We start from the raw sequence: 18781 nt of genomic DNA, 5'->3' as shown, positions 1-18781 counted from the left end.
TAAAAAAAAAAAAGTGTCGGACAATTATGGAAATTTGATTGTATTAAGTAATTATTTTCATTTTTAAATTTTTAATTAATTTATTTATTTTTAAAAGATTTTATTTATTGATTCATGATAGACAGAGAGAGATAGACAAAGACACAGGCAGAGGGGGAGCAGGCTCCACGCCGGGAGCCCGACGTGGGACTCGATCCTGGGACCCCAGGATCACGTTCTGGGCTGAAGGCGGTGCTAAACCACTGAGCTACCGAGGGCAATAGTATTGCACTTATGTCCTAAAGAGTTCTTCTTATCTGCTAGAGATACACACTCAAATGCTGTGGATGAACCATTTCGCCTGGAATTTGCTCCACGATCACCCCAGAAGGGGGCAGTGGCGGGGGCGACGGGGAGGGGTACGGATGCCGCAAAACAGGCTGTGAGTTTGGACCCGGTGAAGCTGTGTGGTTGGCGTGCGCTGTCTGGAACGTTCCGCTCAAGGCGTGGGGGGCACATAAAGGAAATGCACGCACACTCATACACACTCACGCTCACACTCACAGTCCCTACGCACACACACAACGGAAGCCAAGACGGGGAGGTTTCCTGCTTTGCACACAGACAAGAGCTCAGGACCAAGACCGCAGAGGGACCCCGTGCCCGACCCAGTGCCCGCGCACGGCAGGTGCTCAATAAATACTTTGTCGAAGGAACGAAATCCTGTTTGAAGGGTAGACAGACGGGGTGTTAGGCCCGAACTTCGTCCCCTGCCACATTCATAGGATGAAGCCTTAACCCCAGGAGTCTTTGCAGCGAGAGCCCTGAAAGAGTCGTAAGCAAGGTTAATAAGATCATCAGGACGTGGCCCTGGTCCAGTAGGACCGGCGTCCCCGTAAGGTGAGAATGCAAAGGCCACGTGAGGACGCAGCCATCTGGAAGCCACCAAGGGAGCGGCTTCAGGAGGAACCCGGCTGCTGCAGACCCCCCGACCTTGGCCTTCTAGCTTCCAGAGCTGTGGGATTCGGTTCCGATGGCGCCCCGGGCTGCTGGTGAGGGGTTGGTGCCCCCGTGACGGGGCCCACGACTCCTGCTCCCCACCGCTCAAGCTGCGCCAGGCGGGGAGCACCCGCAAACAGAGCTGGGGCACAAGGGGGCCAAGAGCGAGTCCTCCCCGAGCCTCATGGGGGCTAGACGCCGAGCTTTCTCTTTCCCCGTGCGTTTGCCTTCACGACCCCCCGTGAGGCGGGCACCGCTGTGGGCCTGACCGCAGAGCGCGGGAGCCGGGACAAGGGGTCCGCCCACGGGTCCAGAAGCACAGTTAGGAAGCGGCCGGTGTGGCTTGGGGCCCAGGTTGCCGGCCACTGCGGGTGGACGGGGCAGCGCCAGGCTGACCGCCCCCTCGGAGGAGGTGCCGGTGGCCAGAAGCAGTTCCACACGCCCAGAACGAGAACCACGCAGGCCTCATCTGGTGCTTAGAAGTACTGGTTCTTGGGCAGCGGTGTAGGGCCGCCTCCGGCCCAGGGCGTGACCCCGGGGTCCCGGGATCGAGTCCCATGTCGGGCTCCCTCTGTCTGTGTCCCTGCCTCTCTCTCTCTCTCTCTCTCTCTCTGTGTCTCATGAATAAATAAATAATTTTTTTTTTTTAAAGTAGCGGTTGTCGGCCTGGGATCCTGACCGTCCCACGCACTTCGCTGTGGATAAATCACGTCACTGCCCTGCACTTGAGCTGTCTCATCTGGGACAGGAGGACAACAGCGGTTCTCACCTCCTGGGGTTGTCGTGAGGATTCTGTACACCGACCTACACGGAGCACTCAGCCTCGACCCCAGGGCGATGCAGACGCTTGGCCGTCAGTGGCTGGGGGGGTCGCAGGCAGGACAAGCCACCTGGCTGGCTGCCGCTTTCCTGCGCTCGGAGCAGGACGACATCCTTCTCCTGGGGTTGGGGGGGACCAGGCGAGCTGGCGAGATCATGTCAGGGCCTCAGTGATCGCCCCGACTCCTTCCTCTGAGGCCTAAATGAGCTACGACAACGATGACTCCGATTCCTCTTGTGCGCAAGGGGAGAACCGGCCTTCGGTCGTTTCTAGAGGACATTGTAATTTTCTGATTATAAAAGTAACACATGGGGTGTTGCACCCGGAGAGCAACAACGTGGACGCGTTCACACCAAACTCAAACCACTTTGTGCGAGGGAGTCGGGTGGGGAAATGAGGATTTTCAGTTTGAACTTAATCGCACTTACGTATTGCTTAGATTTTTTGTTTGTTTTGCTTAGATTTTTTTACAACCACCAAGTATTACTGCAAAAATGAGTCTACGTACTCACTGTAGATGATCGATCTCCTTTTACCGCCCCCCACCCTGGGTATTCTTATAAGCAGCCTTTTTTTTTTTTTTTCTTAAACCCTCTTTGAGATTCTTTGTCTTTTATTTTTTTTAATTTTTTTTTTTTAGATTCTTTGTCTTTTAATAGGGAGTTTAATTACCTTTACTGTCATAACTGATGTGTTTGTCTCACCGCTGTCATTCTGTTTTATGCTGCCAATTTCTGACGCTTCCATGTGGGGTCCTGTCTTCTTGGTTTTTTGCCACAGACAATACACTTCCTTTTGTTTTAATTTTCTATCAGGATGGGAAGAGTCAAAACCTGCTTTTTTTTTTTTAAAGATTTTTTAAAGAAATTTATTTATTAGAGACACCCGGGGGCAGCCTGGGGGCCAAATCCAGCCCGTCCACTTAGGTACCGTCTACCTGAGTAGAGGCCCCTCCAGCCCCGAAGCCCAGGACACCTCCCCAGATGGCCCTTTAAGAAAAAGTTCGCCGACTTTGCAGTAGAGCAACCGGATGATCGTCCTTCTTTCTAAATTTAGGGGAAGATGCCATTTTCTCCCTTGTCCCATTAGAGCCTCTTAGAAGCTAAGTGGCTCTTAGCATATATTAAAAGATTTTTTTTTTTTAAGACTATTAGCTTTTGCATTTAATTGTCCACAAGGTGGGGACACTTAATCAAAAACACAATGAGAAAAAAAATGGAAAAGACAAAAGATGCTGATTACAAAGCAGGCTTCTCCCGGGGCTGGGACACGGGGGAGAGGAGCCCCGGGGGGGGGGGGGGTCCGTGTCCTCAGGGGCCTCTCCACCCCGACTGCCCCACGGTGTTAAGCCCGGGATTGACCACCCGAGCTGGGGTCTCTCGCTCTGCCCCCCGATATGCTGCTATCTGGGTCCCTGACAGCCAGGCCAGCAGCCAGCAAGCGGCTAGCCCCCCGAGGAAACAGCAGGCTCGTCCCTGTGCGGATCTTGGGGTGCTCCCTGTGTCTGATGCGCTCCAATCTTGGCACTCCCCCACCCGCCCCCACCCACCCGAGTGACGGACGGGGCCCTTTTAGTCCCCAAATCAGGATCTTGCCCCGTGAAACAGTGGGTCTAGTCCTGTCGGGCATGCCCGCACAGCCTCGGGGCCCCCACGCACCAGCAGCTCTGGGCTCAAGGAGCACCCGCTCCAGGAGGGCAGGCCGCACAGAGGGTGCAGTCTGCAGCTTCCAAGCCCTGGTGCAGGGGCGGGTGCTGGTCAGCCCACGAGGATGGGGCCCCCGCAGCCTTGGGGACACTGGGAGCCTGGGCTCCCGTCCCCCCGGGGAACTGGGTGGGGAGACAGGACTAGAGGTCGCGGAGCTGGTCAGGAAAGATGAAATGACTGGGGACCAAGTGTCCAAGAGAGCGGCCCAGCAGTGGCCCCCGAAGAACAAAAGGAATTAGGAGAAGGGAAGGGTCTGCTGAGGAGAGACAGCAGGTGTCCTAGAGGAGGTGGGCCAAGGAGAGGCCAACCACAGACGTCGGAAGGGAGGATGAGGGAGGATGAGGGAGGATGAGGGCGCCTGAAGGAGAGGTGGACAGTCCTCCAGACCTGGACTCTGCACGGGGGCTTGGCAGAGGCTGTGCCTCACCTGCAAGCAGCCCCAACCCACACGCTCCGCTACCCCGCTGTTGCCAGGATGGGCTGATGTCACCTCCTAGTTCCACGGCTGGGAAGGCGTGAAGCTATGACTTTCACCTTGTTTCTCTGACTCTAAAGCTTTGGTCATTTCCAAAAAAGGTCACTCCACTGGAGAAAATAGCAGTGAGACTGTGTGGACCTCACTGTGGGAACGTGGGGGGGAAAAGCCATCTGCTCAGGGCAGGACTGAGGCCGGTGCCCGGAAGGATGGATGAGCATCACCCAACCCCCAAAGTGGAGCAGTACTTATCTGACAGGTCTGGTGAAGAAATGGTTAAAATCTGGGTTAAAATAATCCTCATGGCCAACACTACTGAATGCTGCCTCCCTGCCAGACACGGCTCCACTGCTCCAAGGACAGTGCATGCCCACAATGACCCTGTGGCCAGGCTACACTTTATACATGGGGCAGCTGGGGCACAAAGGGGCCAAGTCATTTGCCCGGGGTGACTCAGAGGGTAAACACCAGGGTAGAGGCAAAGGACAGTCGGTGCAGGGGAGGTCAGGCTCTGGAGGCCATTAGGAGGGACTAACCTAGAACAGATATTTTAAGGTCTTTCACCCATCCATCCAACCTTCCTTCCTTCCTTCCTTCCTTCCTTCCTTCCTTCCTTCCATCCATCCATCCATCCATCCAACCTTCCTTCCTTCCATCCATCCATCCATCCATCCATCCATCCTTCCATCCAACCTTCCTTCCATCCATCCATCCATCCATCCTTCCTTCCTTCCATCCATCCATCCATCCATCCATCCATCCATCCATCCATCCATCCTTCCATCCAGTAACTCACCAACCAGTACTGAACAAGCATCTAAGTGTCTAACCATTTGCCAGCTGTGGCTGTGGGGCCAAGGAGGAGCCCTAACCTCAGGAGCTTCCAACCCAGCAGCAGCACAGCGAACCCTCTGGGAACTCACATTACACCAGGAGCTGCCCTTTATACCTTGTTCTTATCACTCCCTCTGCTTTCAGCTGGAGCAGACAGGGGCTCAGAGGGAGAAGGTGACCTGCCAGGATTCCAGCCTCTGCCCAGGGGCTTGAGAGCCCACCTGCACTCAGATGCTCCGCCACACGCACCGAGTGGTCAGCGGTCCCCGCTCATCCTCCTCCCACCCGTCAGCTCCGGGCGGGGTGTGCTGTGCGGCTCCCCCGCTCGTTCTCCTGGCCTTCCCACACGCTGGCCCGGGTGCTTGGCACGTGGAGGAGAGAGTGCCAGGCAGCCTGAAAGCCTTGAGCCTGTGCAGCGCTGACAATGCTTTGGGCTCACAGAGCTCCCCTGGGCAGGAGCTGGAAGCGGGGTTTCGGAGAGGGCTCTCCGTTGAGAGAAGAGGCGTCCTCATGCCTGATGGCCTCAAACCAGCATTCCTCCAGTTACAATGCAAATTTCTATGCTAAGTCATTCCACAGAGCCCTGCCACCCCGGTGAGGGTGAGAGGGCCGCCCAGGGCCTGGGACGGGGGAAGGACCACACAGACGGCTCTCTTGGGCCTCTGCAGAGTCTGTGACGAAGCTCCGGCCCGCACGTACCTTCACAGCGCAGCACGGCACTGTTCCAGACCACGCTGCCCTCCTTCAGGATGCAGGTGATGGTCTCCGAGCCCTGGGTCCCGAGGAAGCCTTCATCACACAGGAAGGAGATGGAGCTTCCCAGCTGGAGGCTATCCCCAAACCGCTTGCCGTTCACTGGCACGCCAGGGTCAGGGCACTCGTTGTGTCGGAAGGCTGTGTGGAAGGGGGTCAGGGTGTGATTAGGAAGGCCGGTGCGCAGATGGCCCCACCCCCCGGAGAAAGTGAGCTTCTAAGCCCAGCCCCAGGCCCCCCCGCCATTCCACAAAGACCCGCTGTGCTGGAGGCGGGGCAGGTGCCCCAGAACCAGAGACCCCGGGACCCGGAGCTGTCCTGGGCAGAGAGCAGGACACTGACACACTGGCTCTCCCGCCGTCCTGAGCACCCAGTCCCACTTGGTCCCAACGGGCATCCTGGGACCAGGCACGGGGCCAAGTGTATCCCACGTCAGCTCATTCACAGCCTGCACAACTCCATGAGGTCGGCACGATGACCCCAGGCTACAAATGAGGAAACTGAGGCTCCACGTGGCTTAGGAGCCAGGCGGCCTCCTACTGTCACATGCACTCCGCGCTGCCCTAACCGCAGACAGTTACGGGGTCATTTATGTTGCAGATGAGCTGGACTCTGAGTCCTGTGACACTAATAGACACTAAGCATCAGAAAGCAGGTGCCCTGGCCCCCAGCCTGTCGGAAGCCATTCCCTTCATCTCCTCGCGGCCGTCAGGCTGCCTCTCGCCCGTCCAGACAAGCGACGACGCAGGGGCATGGGGCACGGGAGGGAGGGCACGTGCGGGTTTCACTGGGCTTTGCCTCTTATTCAGTACACAGTTCTGGGCAACTTATGTAATTGCGCTGAGCCTATTTCCCGACCTATAAAGTGGGGACCGTACTTCCCTGGCAGGGTCATTTTGGGACAGAAATAAAAGGAAAGTTGGTATGAATCCTACAGTGGAGGATGTTTGGGACGGCGCCTGACAGATGGTAAGGACTCCGCGGTATGAATCCCCTGCCTTCCTCCCAGGCCCGCTCTGCCTCCACGGAGCACGTCCCCAGCCCGCCCTCCCCAGGGGCGCCAGGTTCTGGAGCATCAGCCTCTGAGCCACACGCCCCGTGCATCCCTGCTGTCGTGAGGACGGAGCCCCCCAGGGGACCGGGCGCCCTGGCTGGGCGGGCACACCCGTTTGCAAGCCTCCGAAATCCCCTAGTGGTTGAAACACGTGCACAACCAGGGACACAAGGGCCTCAGAGGCTGCTGGGTCTTGCTGGAGGCAAGAGCCCCGCAGACCCGGGCGTCCTTCCCAGTGGAGGCCAGCGCGGGGGGCCTCTGATGTGGCAATGAGGTGATGATCCCCTGTGGAGCCGGGTGGGCGCCCCCACACTTGGGCCCCAGCTTCCTTCACGGGGCCAATGGCCGGGAGGCTGCCTGACATTTCAAGAGATGCTGCGGAAGCAGGGCGGTGCTTGGGGCCACAAGGGACTATGGAGCCACGTCCAACGTCAGGGGCAAAGGCTCTAAGTCAAGGATTTAATACCCGTGCGCCTTTCCAAGCCGCAGTTTCCCGGCGTGCGGAAGGGGCAGACAGAGCCTGGCTCCTGAACCTGTGCAGGGCGGCCTGCAGCGGCGGCCACGGGGTACGGCCGCGCCGGGTGCTGGGGGTGGCAGCCGCCCGCATCATCGCTCAAACGCCCCAGAAGGAGGAAGGACCCGCTTTGCCCAGAGCGCTGGGCGTGCAGGGGGATCGCTGGTCCTTGTTACCGGGGCGCCGACCTCAAGCGAGCACGATGAGGAGCAGCCCAGTGCTGTCTTGCAACGGAGGGGCTTCTGGGAGGGGGGCCCCCACGCGGCGCAGACTGAAGCTCGGCCCACATGATCGTCGGCCACGTGTGACCGAGGAGCCTCAGGTCTGTCCCCCGACACCTGCCCGTGGACTCCTGCAGCACCCGCTACCCTGGCATCAGCTCCAAACACTCCAAACATGTTCATTCCAGGGCCTCATCCCCTTGGGTATTCTGATTTAGCAACGGGGCCAAGTGTAAAGCAATTATGTCTATTTATGCACCCAACTATCTCTGGAAACAGCAAAGTCTGGCGAGAATCATCCCTGGGGGTGGAGGTGGGGGGGCTCCGGGGCCTAATTAACACTTGTTCTTTGACATGCCCTGTTTGCACCGTGTGTATGTGTTGTACGTGTGTCATTTTTTCAGGAGCGGAGAAGCCCTGGGGAGGAAGCCTCCCTTGGGTCAGGTCCCCGCCTGCTGCCTCTCCATCCAGCCTCCACCAAGGACTCAGCGCCGGCTGCTTTCTGGAAAGTGGGCCCTTGGCGGGACACAGTAGCTAGTGCCGTCCCCGGCTCGCCGCTGCCCTGCGCACCGGCACTGAGCCTGCGGGGTGGCCCGCCCTCACCGTCCCTAGGATGCCTCTCGCCCCTCCTCTTCCTGCCTCCCACCGGGTTGGAGGGGAGAAAGGGCATTGGTCACTCATGGAGCTCTCAGTTCCGCGAGCACTTGCCGATCCTTAGCGGGTCCAGACTTTGGGCTGGCCACAGGGACACGGAGGCAAGCATGCAAGCCCCCAGCTGTCCAGGGCTCATGATCTCATGTGGAGCAAGCACATGTGGATGAGCTGGAGGCCGGAGCGGCAGTGCGAGCCTGGGAAGGCGGTGCCGTGGGCCTGGGCCCTGCGTCCTCTTCCAGTGGGCGGCGGGGGCAGGTGTCCCGGGAAGAGGCACGCCCTGAGATTGTTGCTAGCAAGTGTGCTTGTGTTCCTCAAGGTATGGAAGGGATGCTGGGAAGCGGCTCCAGCTTGGGCGGTGCCCTGGGACCCGAGGTCCCCAACGACCCCAGCTCACCGAGGGCCCGGGGACCCAGTTGTGTGGGGGAGGTGCCAGGCTCCGTGCGTGTTTGTGCGTGGGGCAGGATGCGAAGTGGGCGCTTGCATCTCACGGTGGCCCCCGGAGAAGATCTGCGGACCTGCCCCGCAGGTGCAGCCTCAGCCCCACCCGCCTGCTCGGCGTTGGCTGAGCTCGCGCGGTCCACGGCTCCTCATGACCCATGAGCACCTGCTGCTACCTTGGCAGTCTTGCTGCTTCTCGGCCCCGCGCCCTCCTCCTCGCTACGGTCCCAGGAGACACAGGAATGAAAAGGATTAGCACTTAGCTTCAGGCTGCTTCTAGAGAAGCAGCCCAGGGTTGAAACTGGGAGGGTACAGGTTTTGGACTGTGGCCCCAAGAGGGCAACGGGGAAGTGCCCCGATAACACAGCTTATTAAGCCTCAGATCCAAGCAGAAACGCCGCCACTGCAGACCTTTGCTCCTGATTCAACTCCTGGGTGGGAACTGGGCCAAGCAGAGCGCGAGCCCCGCTGGGGACACCCAATGTCAACCGTAAGCAGGTGTTCAAGGAGCGGGGGAGGGGAGGGCACGTTGAGGGGGGTGGGCGATGAGGACGGGTGACACAGCTGCCCTCCAGGAGGTGGAGGGAGGAGGGAGAAGCGAGGGCCCAGGCTGGACCTTACACGTCACACCTACAGGAAGCAAATGCTCAAAAGAGAGGGAATCCGAGGAAAAGCACCCCGGCCAGCAGCCAGCGCTTTCTGGTTTCTGATCATGGGACCCCGCCCAGCCCTCGGCTCTGGGCCCCTCTCATCCTGCTCCTCCCTGGGGGCGCTGTCGACCGAGCGGGGACTCACTGGTGAAGGTGATGTTGAAGCCCCTCTTCCCCGTGGAGTGGTCGGTCTGGAACTCGAGACGGGCCACGTGGCCGCTGCTTGTGATGGAGGAGGGGAGTTGGTTTCCTGAGAAGGTGCCCAGGACCGGGGCCTCGGCCGTCGCCCCATCCTTGATGACCAGGAAGTCAAACTGGGGTTCCACGTCGATGTCGTTGAAGGCCAGGTGAATGCGGCTCTCGGGCCGGGCCAGGATGAGCCAGACGCAGTGGAGGTGGTTGCCGTAGTCCTCGGGGTAGTTGGGTGACAGGACGACCCCGGACGGGCTGGTGAAGTTGAAGAAGCAGGAAACTGCAAGAGAGGAGCAGGGGAGGTCAGGGAGCGCCCGGGGACACCTGCTGGGCCTAACGAGCAAGGAAGAAACGCGACACCGGGGTCGGGCGGACTGGCTGGGTGCTGGGTGCTGGGCGCTGGGTGCTGGGCGCTGGGCACTGGGCGCTGGGCGCTGGGCGGGAGGCCTGCTGGGTCCTCGGCGGACACGGTCTCCGGGGTAGCGGGGGGCAGGGCACGTCGGGCCCAGGTCTCTAAATGGGATGACAGGTGTGCCCGCGGGATTCAGGCAGCTTCAAAGCTACGGAACTAGGAACTATGCACGGGGGTGCTGGGCAACTGTCTTCCAGAGACCAAAGCCTTGGAGGAACCTGGGGGAGGCGTGAGGCTGGCCCATCCCCACGGCCTACCCACTTCCTGGCCTCCCGCCTGCTTTGCCCTAAGGACACACTCCTCTGAAACCACTTACTTTAAAACCCTTTTCATGCCAGTGACTAACAGGCCCCCGGGGGAGGTTGAGGCAAGGGATGTGCTATATACATGGAGTAGCAAGCAAACAAGCAAGCACTGAACCAAAATTAAAAGGGAAAAACAATAGAATGAAAAAAAAACTGCAACCAATATGGCCAAGGGGTAAATACCAATGTTAAAGTAGAGCTTTTAGAATTGTTTAAGAATATCAGCAAGAAAAAAAAAAAAAAAAAAGAACATCAGCAAGAAAAATAAATAAAAAAAAAAGAACATTAGCAAGATGAGCAGAGGGTAGGCTCATGGGATTCGTGGGAGAAAAAATAGAATGACTACAAAAACACTGTGCATTTCACTAGTAAAAAAAAAATTAAGAAAAAATATACAGCCCAATATTGTGGAGGCTTCGTGGAAACTCCTAGGTATTTATTGCCAGTTGCAGAGTAAAGCTGATATAATCCTTTTGGAAGGGAGTAGGTGAATTCTTATCAATAGCCACAAAACTATTCAAATAGTTTTTGAATATATATATTCAATATATATTCAAATATTCTGACCCAGGAATCTCTAGGAACTAATTCAAAAGAAAAAGAGCCACGTGGACAAAGATGTTTATAGTGACATAATTTCATTACAGAGGGAAAAAAAATGTGAACAACCTATATGCCAGCCTAATAATACGAGGTAAATTATAGCCTTTAACGTGATGGGGTTTGAACGAAATCATTTAAGTGATAAATACAACCCTGCAGAAAAAAGAGCGTTAAGCATCACTTTAAGTAAAACAGTAGATCATAAAATTATATGTATACTTCCGATTACAGCTATTACACATTTATTTACATGTGGATAAAGGCTGGACATGAGCCCCTGAATAAAAATTGTTTTCGAGTAATAGGTTTTGGGGTAATACTTTTTCAAGATGAAAACAGTGTTTAATTTTTCTGACTGCAAAAATGATATAGGCTTCTACGAAACACTTTTATTTATTTTTTTAATTTATAAATTTATTTTTTATTGGTGTTCAATTTGCCAACATATAGTACTAAACACTTTCAAATGTAAAAGTATAAAGAGGGTAAAAACTAGTATGCGCAAACACCTAAGTCCCCTTATGACATTTATATTGATGTTGGGCATTAATGATACTGAAACTTAAGTGAGCACAATATTTGGCTTATTAATTATAATGAAGCTAAGGTGAAAAAAATAATCATGAAATCATGCTTGCAAAAAAAGCACACGCACACAACAAAGGAATTGGTGGCTCCTTATGCTGAGCTGCTCCTTTCTTCCCTTGACTGGACCCATCTTCCCCTTTTCTATATCAGGAATCCCCTTCCCCGCCTGCTACTCAAAGCCATCCCATCCGACTCTGCGAAGTGAACCTGGCCCCTAAGACACAGCCAGTCGTGTTCCCACAGTCTCCCGTTTTGGAGGAATAGAGAGTCTGGGCCGAGGGGAGAGACGGACGTGACAAAGCCTTCAGGCAACACAACATATGGTTAATAGTGATCGCGGTGATACGCTAATGATGATGACCAAGCGCAGGCCCTGTTCCGAGCACGGTCATGGTCATCCGTTAGTAACACTATTTGGTAGGTAGCCCATTTTACAGACAAAGACACCGAGGCACGCAGAGGTTAAGTAATTTGCCAGGGTTGCTTGGTCAGTCAATGGCAACAGCAGGTTCAAGTCCATCTGATTCCAGGGGCCAAGCTCTCAGCCACCCCTCAACATCCCCTTATGAGAACAGTACTACCCACCGGGCCAAAAACTGGAGTCCATGGGCTGTTCCTAGAATTTGCGGAGTATCGACCTGTCGACTCCTGACCCTCACATTAGCGCAGGCATGGGGGGCTCTAGGGTGCCCCCGCAGGGCCGTGCTGTCTCCAGCTGTGAGAGTAATGCAGATCGTGGGGAATCCTAACCCAACAAAGCCAACGACCTCGAAGACCAGGGGGCAAAATCACAAGACCTGCCTACGGGTAGGACCACACCGAGGTGGATCGGAGGCAAAAAGAAGTACCGTGATTTCAGAGGGGAGGCCGTCAGAAGCACCGTGAGCGTGCGCACAACGGATTTGCCGCAGAGGAGGACTTGAAGGCCATCCCGAGTCCCCATCCCCCTCCACCACCATGGCGCCATCACAGTTTTCTTGTTTCTTTATCCCCTTTGTAGTGGGTTGCCGTCTTGTAAAGCTCTAGGTGCACCATTTTGAGCAGCTGTATACGTACGGTAGCATTACCATCCCCCTAGAAGACGATTTTGCCACCCGTTTACGGTCTGTCCCTCCCTCTACCCAGCACATACACACATGCTCCAGGAGACGAGAAGTCTTGTCTGTTTGACTCTTCTCAGTCCCCAGTGGCTCCCACAACGCCCGGTGCATTCACTGTAGGTGCTCAATCAATACTTGCTGAATGAATCAATGAGTACGGTTGACCCCTGAACAACACAGGTTTGAAATGCACACGTCCACTTACGCATGGATTATTTTTTATAAATGTAGCCCAGTACTGTAAATGCTTTTTCTCTTCCTTATGATTTTCTTGATAACACTTTCTTTTCTCCAGCTTACTTCAGTGTAAGAATACAACATATCATGCGCGTAACATGCAAAATGCGTGTTGATCAACTGTTTGCGTTATTGGCAAAGCTTTCAGTCTGCAGTAGGCTATTAGTGGTTCAGTTTTAGGGGAGTCAAAAATCATATATGGGTTTTTTTTTTTTACTGAACAGGGTCGGGTGGGGAGAGGTTGGCACCCCTACTGCCATGTTGTTCAAGGGTTTACTGTATTTAATGGTGGATACTGCCTAAAAAGATGGGGGCATGAATATGTGTGTCTCATGTCCACATCCTGTTCCACACCTCCCTCCCCACCTCCGTCCCGGCAAGAGAATTGACCAAAGTCTGAAAAACAGGTGGATACCTGAGTCAGCTTTGGAAACTAAGACAAAATATTGTGCCATGACCCTCAATGCATTTCTCTTAGACACAGTACAGATCTGTTCCTAAATAATTTAGAGGAGAAAAGAGAATGGCCCAGCCAAGTGGCTAAACAGCAAAGACAACAGAGTCAGACCTCAAGAAATATGTTATTCCCATAACATTCGTTAAAAAAACAAAAACAAAAACAAACATAACCACTCACAGGTGTTTTCTACCCAACCAAGAGATGAATCGAAATGAAGAACTCAAATATGGGAAAGTTATGGTTAATAATAATAATAAAAAAAAGATTAGGAACAGGCAAATGAGCCATATAGTAAGGAATCTAAATAATTGCTATAAACGTAGTTATAAAACAGAATGCAAGCGTAACAAATATTCCTTCGAAGAGAAGATAAAAGATATCACTCCTGCCCAAACCCCAGGGTAAAGCATTGCACATGACACTGATAGAAAGCACAAAGTTGGAGCAAGGAGATATGCTAATTTCCTCATCTTCAAGAAACTCTGCTATATAGTTTCTGTGGTTAATTAGAGAAATATAGGTTAGACCATGTTTTCAAAGACGTTAAGAGTAATTAGTAATAGACTATAAAGTAGCTTATCTTCAAAATTACCAAAGGGGAAAAAGAAATGCAGTCAATTTAGCAAAAAATGAAATGCAAAGGGAACAACGGGGAAGCATAAAGAGGGGAAATGCAGAGTAAATGCTCAAAAAAAAAAAAACAAGACAAGAGACAAAACATTATTTATGACAATACACGTGTACAAATTAGCCTAGCCCGGTAAGCTATAATTCTCATTTTGGAACAAGACACACGGCTTACACAGAGTGACACGAGGGAAGGGGCCAAGATAGCTCAGACTTCACATTAGACGAGTATCAAAGTTCACCCACGCTGAGCCTCCGGAGACTCCCACAGCGGGTCCAGAGCACCCACAGGTTCTAGAAGCTTCCCCCGGGAACCCTAAATGTACAGTTTCAGAAGGGCTGGTGGAGGCAAATGCAAACCACCCACGAAGGGGGTCTTAATCTCAAGATCAGACCCGTGGAGGCTGTAATGTCACACTGGACTCTTGGACAAACCTCGTTTTGGGTCAAGAGTCCCTCCGGAAAGCCACCAAGAGACACTCCCTCTCGCACCTGGAAGGAGACGAAGCTCATGAACGGACACTCACGGAACAAGAGCGCAGCCCCACTAAGCTCGATTTTATGCACTTAGAAATAAGTTAGACTTGTTGCCACGAGGGCAGGGGAAGGGAGTATGCGTTGTCCTACAGAGGTCTGACTGTTGTCGCTCTGGAAAATCCCACCGCGTGCTACTTCAGAATGCTTCGGGTGGCGGGGTTTGCCTCTCCGCGTCCAGAATGAACACATCAAGTGCTGTGACTGCATCTCATCGCTATCAAGCACCTAGGTGAAAACACGGAGATAAGGTACCTACGCTTTTTGGAAGGAATTATGCTCATGGATCTCAGCCTTGGAGAAACTTTTAAATCAGAGGGCTTGCCATCGCTCAGACTTCTGAAAAACGATGAAGGCGGAAAACTCATGAACAGGTGTGTACGCATAATTACCGTGTGTAACATCAGATCATTATTTGATATGATCTGGAGTAGGAAACACAAGGGGCTTGTTGAAAAACTCTCTCTTACTATCTTCTCTTTTGTTGCTGTCTTTGCTGGCTTTGCCGGCTTTCAAAATGATAATTCAATTACGGGGTGGGCGGGAGGGGGGGGGGTGCATATGAGAAAGCGAAACCAAACCCAAAGGTGATATTTAAGCAGTGGATGAGGCACGCGTTCCAAAATGAAGATATGACAGGATGCTTCAGACAGAACAAATAAACTATTTTTTAAAAATGCAAGAGTTGGGATGCTGGGTAGCTCAGCAGTTTCGTGCTGCCTTCGGCCCAGGGCGTGACCCTGGGGTCCTGGGATCGAGTTCTGTGTCGGGCTCCCTGCATGGAGCCTGCTTCTCCCTCTGCCTGTGTCTCTGCCTCTCTCTCTCTCTATCTTGAATAAATAAATAGAATCTTTTTTAAAAAGTGCGAAAAAAGTGCAAAAGTTGGAGGAAACTACACTAATCTGAAATCAAAAGTAAGTAAAAATAAAGAGGATTTGTAAAATACTCTGAGTGTGTATGTGTTATATGAAACCGTGTGGCTCCCAAACAAGGAACATCACCCTCCTTACAAACGTCCGTGAAATATTACGGAAATGGACTTTATCTTAGGCTACGAGGAAATCTGCATAAACCTCCCCGTGAAGCAGGAAGTGTGGGGCTGCGAGCACAGACGCACTAGAAGTTGACCCTCCAAGAAGACAGAAGACTCTGCAGATCATCTGAAAACTCACAGAACTCTTTCTTGAAGAAGTTCTCGAGTTCAAAGAGGAAATGAAATCTGTGAACCCGGACTAGTAAAAATAATGATGATGATGATGATGATGATGATGTGAGGTCAAAGCTGCAGCTCACAGAAAATTCATAGCCTCATTCACCATTAAATTATAGAGAAATAAGTGAAGTGCATGTTCGAACTCAAAAGCTACAGAGAGAACTGAGCTAGATCAAGGACGGAAGGGAGAGTAAAGTTGGTAAAGATAAAAAACAGAAATGAAAAAAAAAATAAAAAAAAAACAGAAATGAATGATGGAAAAGGTACATAAATAAGAAACTTCTCGCTCAAGACGTGTCGCCACGAGGGCTACCCAAGCTATAAGGAGAGAGAAGGTGCAAATGCGCGGAGATGGGACAGGACGGCTACGGCGGTAAGCGAGTCACAGACAGCGTGTGTGACCTGCCGACAAATCTGAAGTCTCGACAAAACGGAATTTCCTGGCAAATTCTCAAATACCAAACTTGTGTGAAGAGGAAAACCCGAGGGAACTGCAATGTGCTTTAAGGAGCAGGTGGTTTCGTGGCTAGAGCTTTAAGACTCTAAACACACCATAACAGCCTCGCTATTTAAATTAATTTTGATACGAATACTCCCCTAAAACAGTATATATTATACACATATTCACACCCGCCTACTCACACACCAACATACCCATCGCATAAAAAAGAAATCCCATATGCAACGTGTTGGCAAATCAGGTTCAGTCCTAAAACAATGAACAAACACAGCCCGTGTCATGAAAACAACAAAACTGCCTGGAAGGCAGAGAAGATTATTTATTTATTTATTTATTTATTTATTTATTTATTTATTTACTTATGAAGATCATTTAAAAGCAGGAGACGCACTAGGTCTTTGGAGGACGAGCTCACGTCTTAAAGTGACAATTATCCTCCAATCACTGTGTGCATCGGACACGACTCCAGGTGCAACTCACACCAATTTTTTTCTTTTTCCAGAAACCTTGGACTGGTCAGGACCGCGTGTGTTGGGGACACACAGGTGACGAGAGCCAACATCCCCTTAAGGGATGGGGACTGATGCGGATGGGGGGCCAGCCGGCCCCGGACCGCAGCCCCGCGGAGGACACCACTGTGGTTTCGCGGATGCAGAGGGGAGTCCAGGTGGTCAAGCCTCGTGCTGCGCGGGGACCACGGGCTCGCAGGCGCCGGTCGGGCTGCTCCGGAGCCCGTGGCAGGTACCTACTATGTCCCTAGCCGAGGACCCCTTGCCGCTCAGGTGTCGGGACATATCCCGAAGCTGCGACAGGAAGAGCTCCAGGCACGAGCTTCCCGTGGGGAAAGCACAGAAACAGGCGTGGCCGTCTAAGCCCGTGGGCGAGGGCAAGGGCGAGGGCGAGGGGCTGCCTTTCACCTGAGGCCCATGGCGGGTGGAGGGGACAGGGCGGAGGGTCCCCCCAGATGGGCGGTGGGGGGTGAGACTCACACTCGCCCAGCGTGCCGTGGAGCCACCGGAAAGAGGGATACGGGGGGGTTGTGAGGGTCTCGGTGGTGAGGAGGGCTCTCTCGGGGGACACCCCAGCAGAAACCGCGCGGGAAGTGGTGTTGAGGCCCCAGAAATGACAAACTTGGGGGTCTCAGAAGTCTCCATAAACAAAACCCCAATACCAAGGAGCAAGCGCAGAGGAGAGGTTTGCAGCTCATCACAGTTAAGTATCTATATGGTCTCCAAATACGGGGTCCGTCCCGGGGAAGGTCACCCTCGGGCACAAGGCCTGGCCGAGGGAGGCTGAGGAGTCAAGCTGGTCCACAGGGACGTGGGGACGCACAGCAACACTGGGAGGCGGCGGGGGAAGGACAGACAGCCTGGACTGTGCAGGAGGATGGACAGATGCTGGGCGGCAGGCAGAGGCCAGGTGGGAGGAGACCCTGAGGGCGGCCCCCAGGCGGGGACAGCAGGCGGCCTGGGGGGGCACAAAGCCGCCCTCGGGGTCTCGGTGGCAAGGTCGGTGGCGGCTGTGGGGACACGGGCTCAGACTGGGCAGGTGGGAAGGGACCAGACGCCAGTGTGATGGGGCGTGGGGGACAGGCTGACGTCTCGGGGGAGAAGCTGTGGGAAGTTGAACAGGTGCTGGCAGGGCCGAGCAGATGGGGGCCGGGAGGCCGAGCAGGGGGGTGGAGGGCGCAGGAGGCGCCAGGGCCCCAGCAGGTGGGGTGGGGGAGACCCCGGAGCAGGCTTCTCCAACAGCCCACGCTGGGCCCCGAGCCCGAGGCTGCGGGGAGACCAGGGTCACGAGCATGTCTGAGCGCAGGGTCAGCAGGGACGCGGGCACTTGGTGGGCCGCACGCTCTGGAGAGCGCAGGCCCGTGTGCACTGCGCCGCGTTCCCCACCGGGGCCTGCAGGGTGCGGGGCTGGTCGCTGGATGGAGAGAAGCACGAGGGGCCAGTGCATGCCGAGGCTCTCGCGCCTGCCGGGGTTGGGGTCGCGGCCCAGTGCCAGGTGCAAGGCGAGGCCTTGAGGGGCGCGGGCAGAAGGCACCACGGGAGAACAGCTCTGGCTGCCGCCCGCAGGCTCCTGTGAGCCCCCCCCCGCCCGACGTGCACAGGCCGTGGGGGCCAGTCTCCCACCTCGCACCCCCACGGCCCCCCGGGTCCACCATTCTGGGCCCCAGGCCTGTGCCTCCTGCGGCCTTTGTGATGTCGCTACCACCCGAGCACCGCAGGAGTGAGCGGGGTGCCCAGCACGGCTGGGGGGGGGCCGCTGGTGAGACCCCGAAGCAAGCCCTCTGCTCCCCGAAGTCGGCGCCGTGACAGAGGCAGGCCGCGCGAGGGGACAAGGCATGCGGCGGCCGCCTCCTCAGAGGAGGTCAGGGTGGCCAGCCTCGGTCGGGGCCGCGGGGGAGGGCACGGGTGCTGCTGCGGAGACGCTGACCCGGCGCTCCTGGGAACCGGACGCTTCGGAGCGTGGAGAGGCGCGGGGACTCTGCCACGCGGCAGATTAGAGCAAACACGGCCCGTCCCGGACTCCCCAGTCCGCTCCCTCAAATGCGGTTTCTGGGGATTCCGGGGTCTGGAATGTTCCCTGGGCTCAGCGCCGTTTCAGCCCCCTGCGTGGTGCTGGGGGCTCCCCTCCCACCCCCCGCCCCCCCGGGGAGGGACCTGGAGCCCTGGTCTCGGGATCCCGGGGCACCTCGAGGGTGAACGCCGCTCCCTCCCACTGCTCCCCGTCCCCCCGATGCCGGGGGCCAAGCACGCGGTCACCCTTGTCCGGGCCCTGTCGCAGCCCCGGCCTGCCCGCCGACTCAGGTCCCTGTCCCGCTGCAGCGGCCACTCCGGAGGGGCCTCGGGAGTCGCAGTTTCTCGGGCCGCACGGGCCCCCGGAGGCTCCCCGCACACAGACCCGGGACCCAGGCTCCTCGCAAGCCCACCCCCCCACCGCCTCTCACATT

At 55.0% G+C, this 18781-nt stretch overlaps 1 protein-coding gene across 1 annotated transcript in view; it reads right to left on the bottom strand.

The window, feature by feature from the left end:
* CSMD2 (CUB and Sushi multiple domains 2) overlaps positions 1–18781 on the bottom strand; it is a 489398-nt gene that overhangs the window by 183739 nt on the left and 286878 nt on the right. Inside the window, exons 14-15 of the mRNA XM_049094020.1 lie at positions 9243–9569; positions 5513–5707 (exon numbers count right to left, since the gene is read on the bottom strand). Coding sequence (XP_048949977.1) covers positions 5513–5707; positions 9243–9569 — 522 coding nt within the window. The remainder of the gene's footprint in view (positions 1–5512; positions 5708–9242; positions 9570–18781) is intronic.

The sequence above is a fragment of the Canis lupus genome, chromosome 15 (genome assembly GCF_003254725.2).
Source record: "Canis lupus dingo isolate Sandy chromosome 15, ASM325472v2, whole genome shotgun sequence".
In the NCBI taxonomy this organism is placed as follows: Eukaryota; Metazoa; Chordata; class Mammalia; order Carnivora; family Canidae; genus Canis; species Canis lupus.
This window is presented reverse-complemented; position numbering and strand designations above follow the sequence as displayed.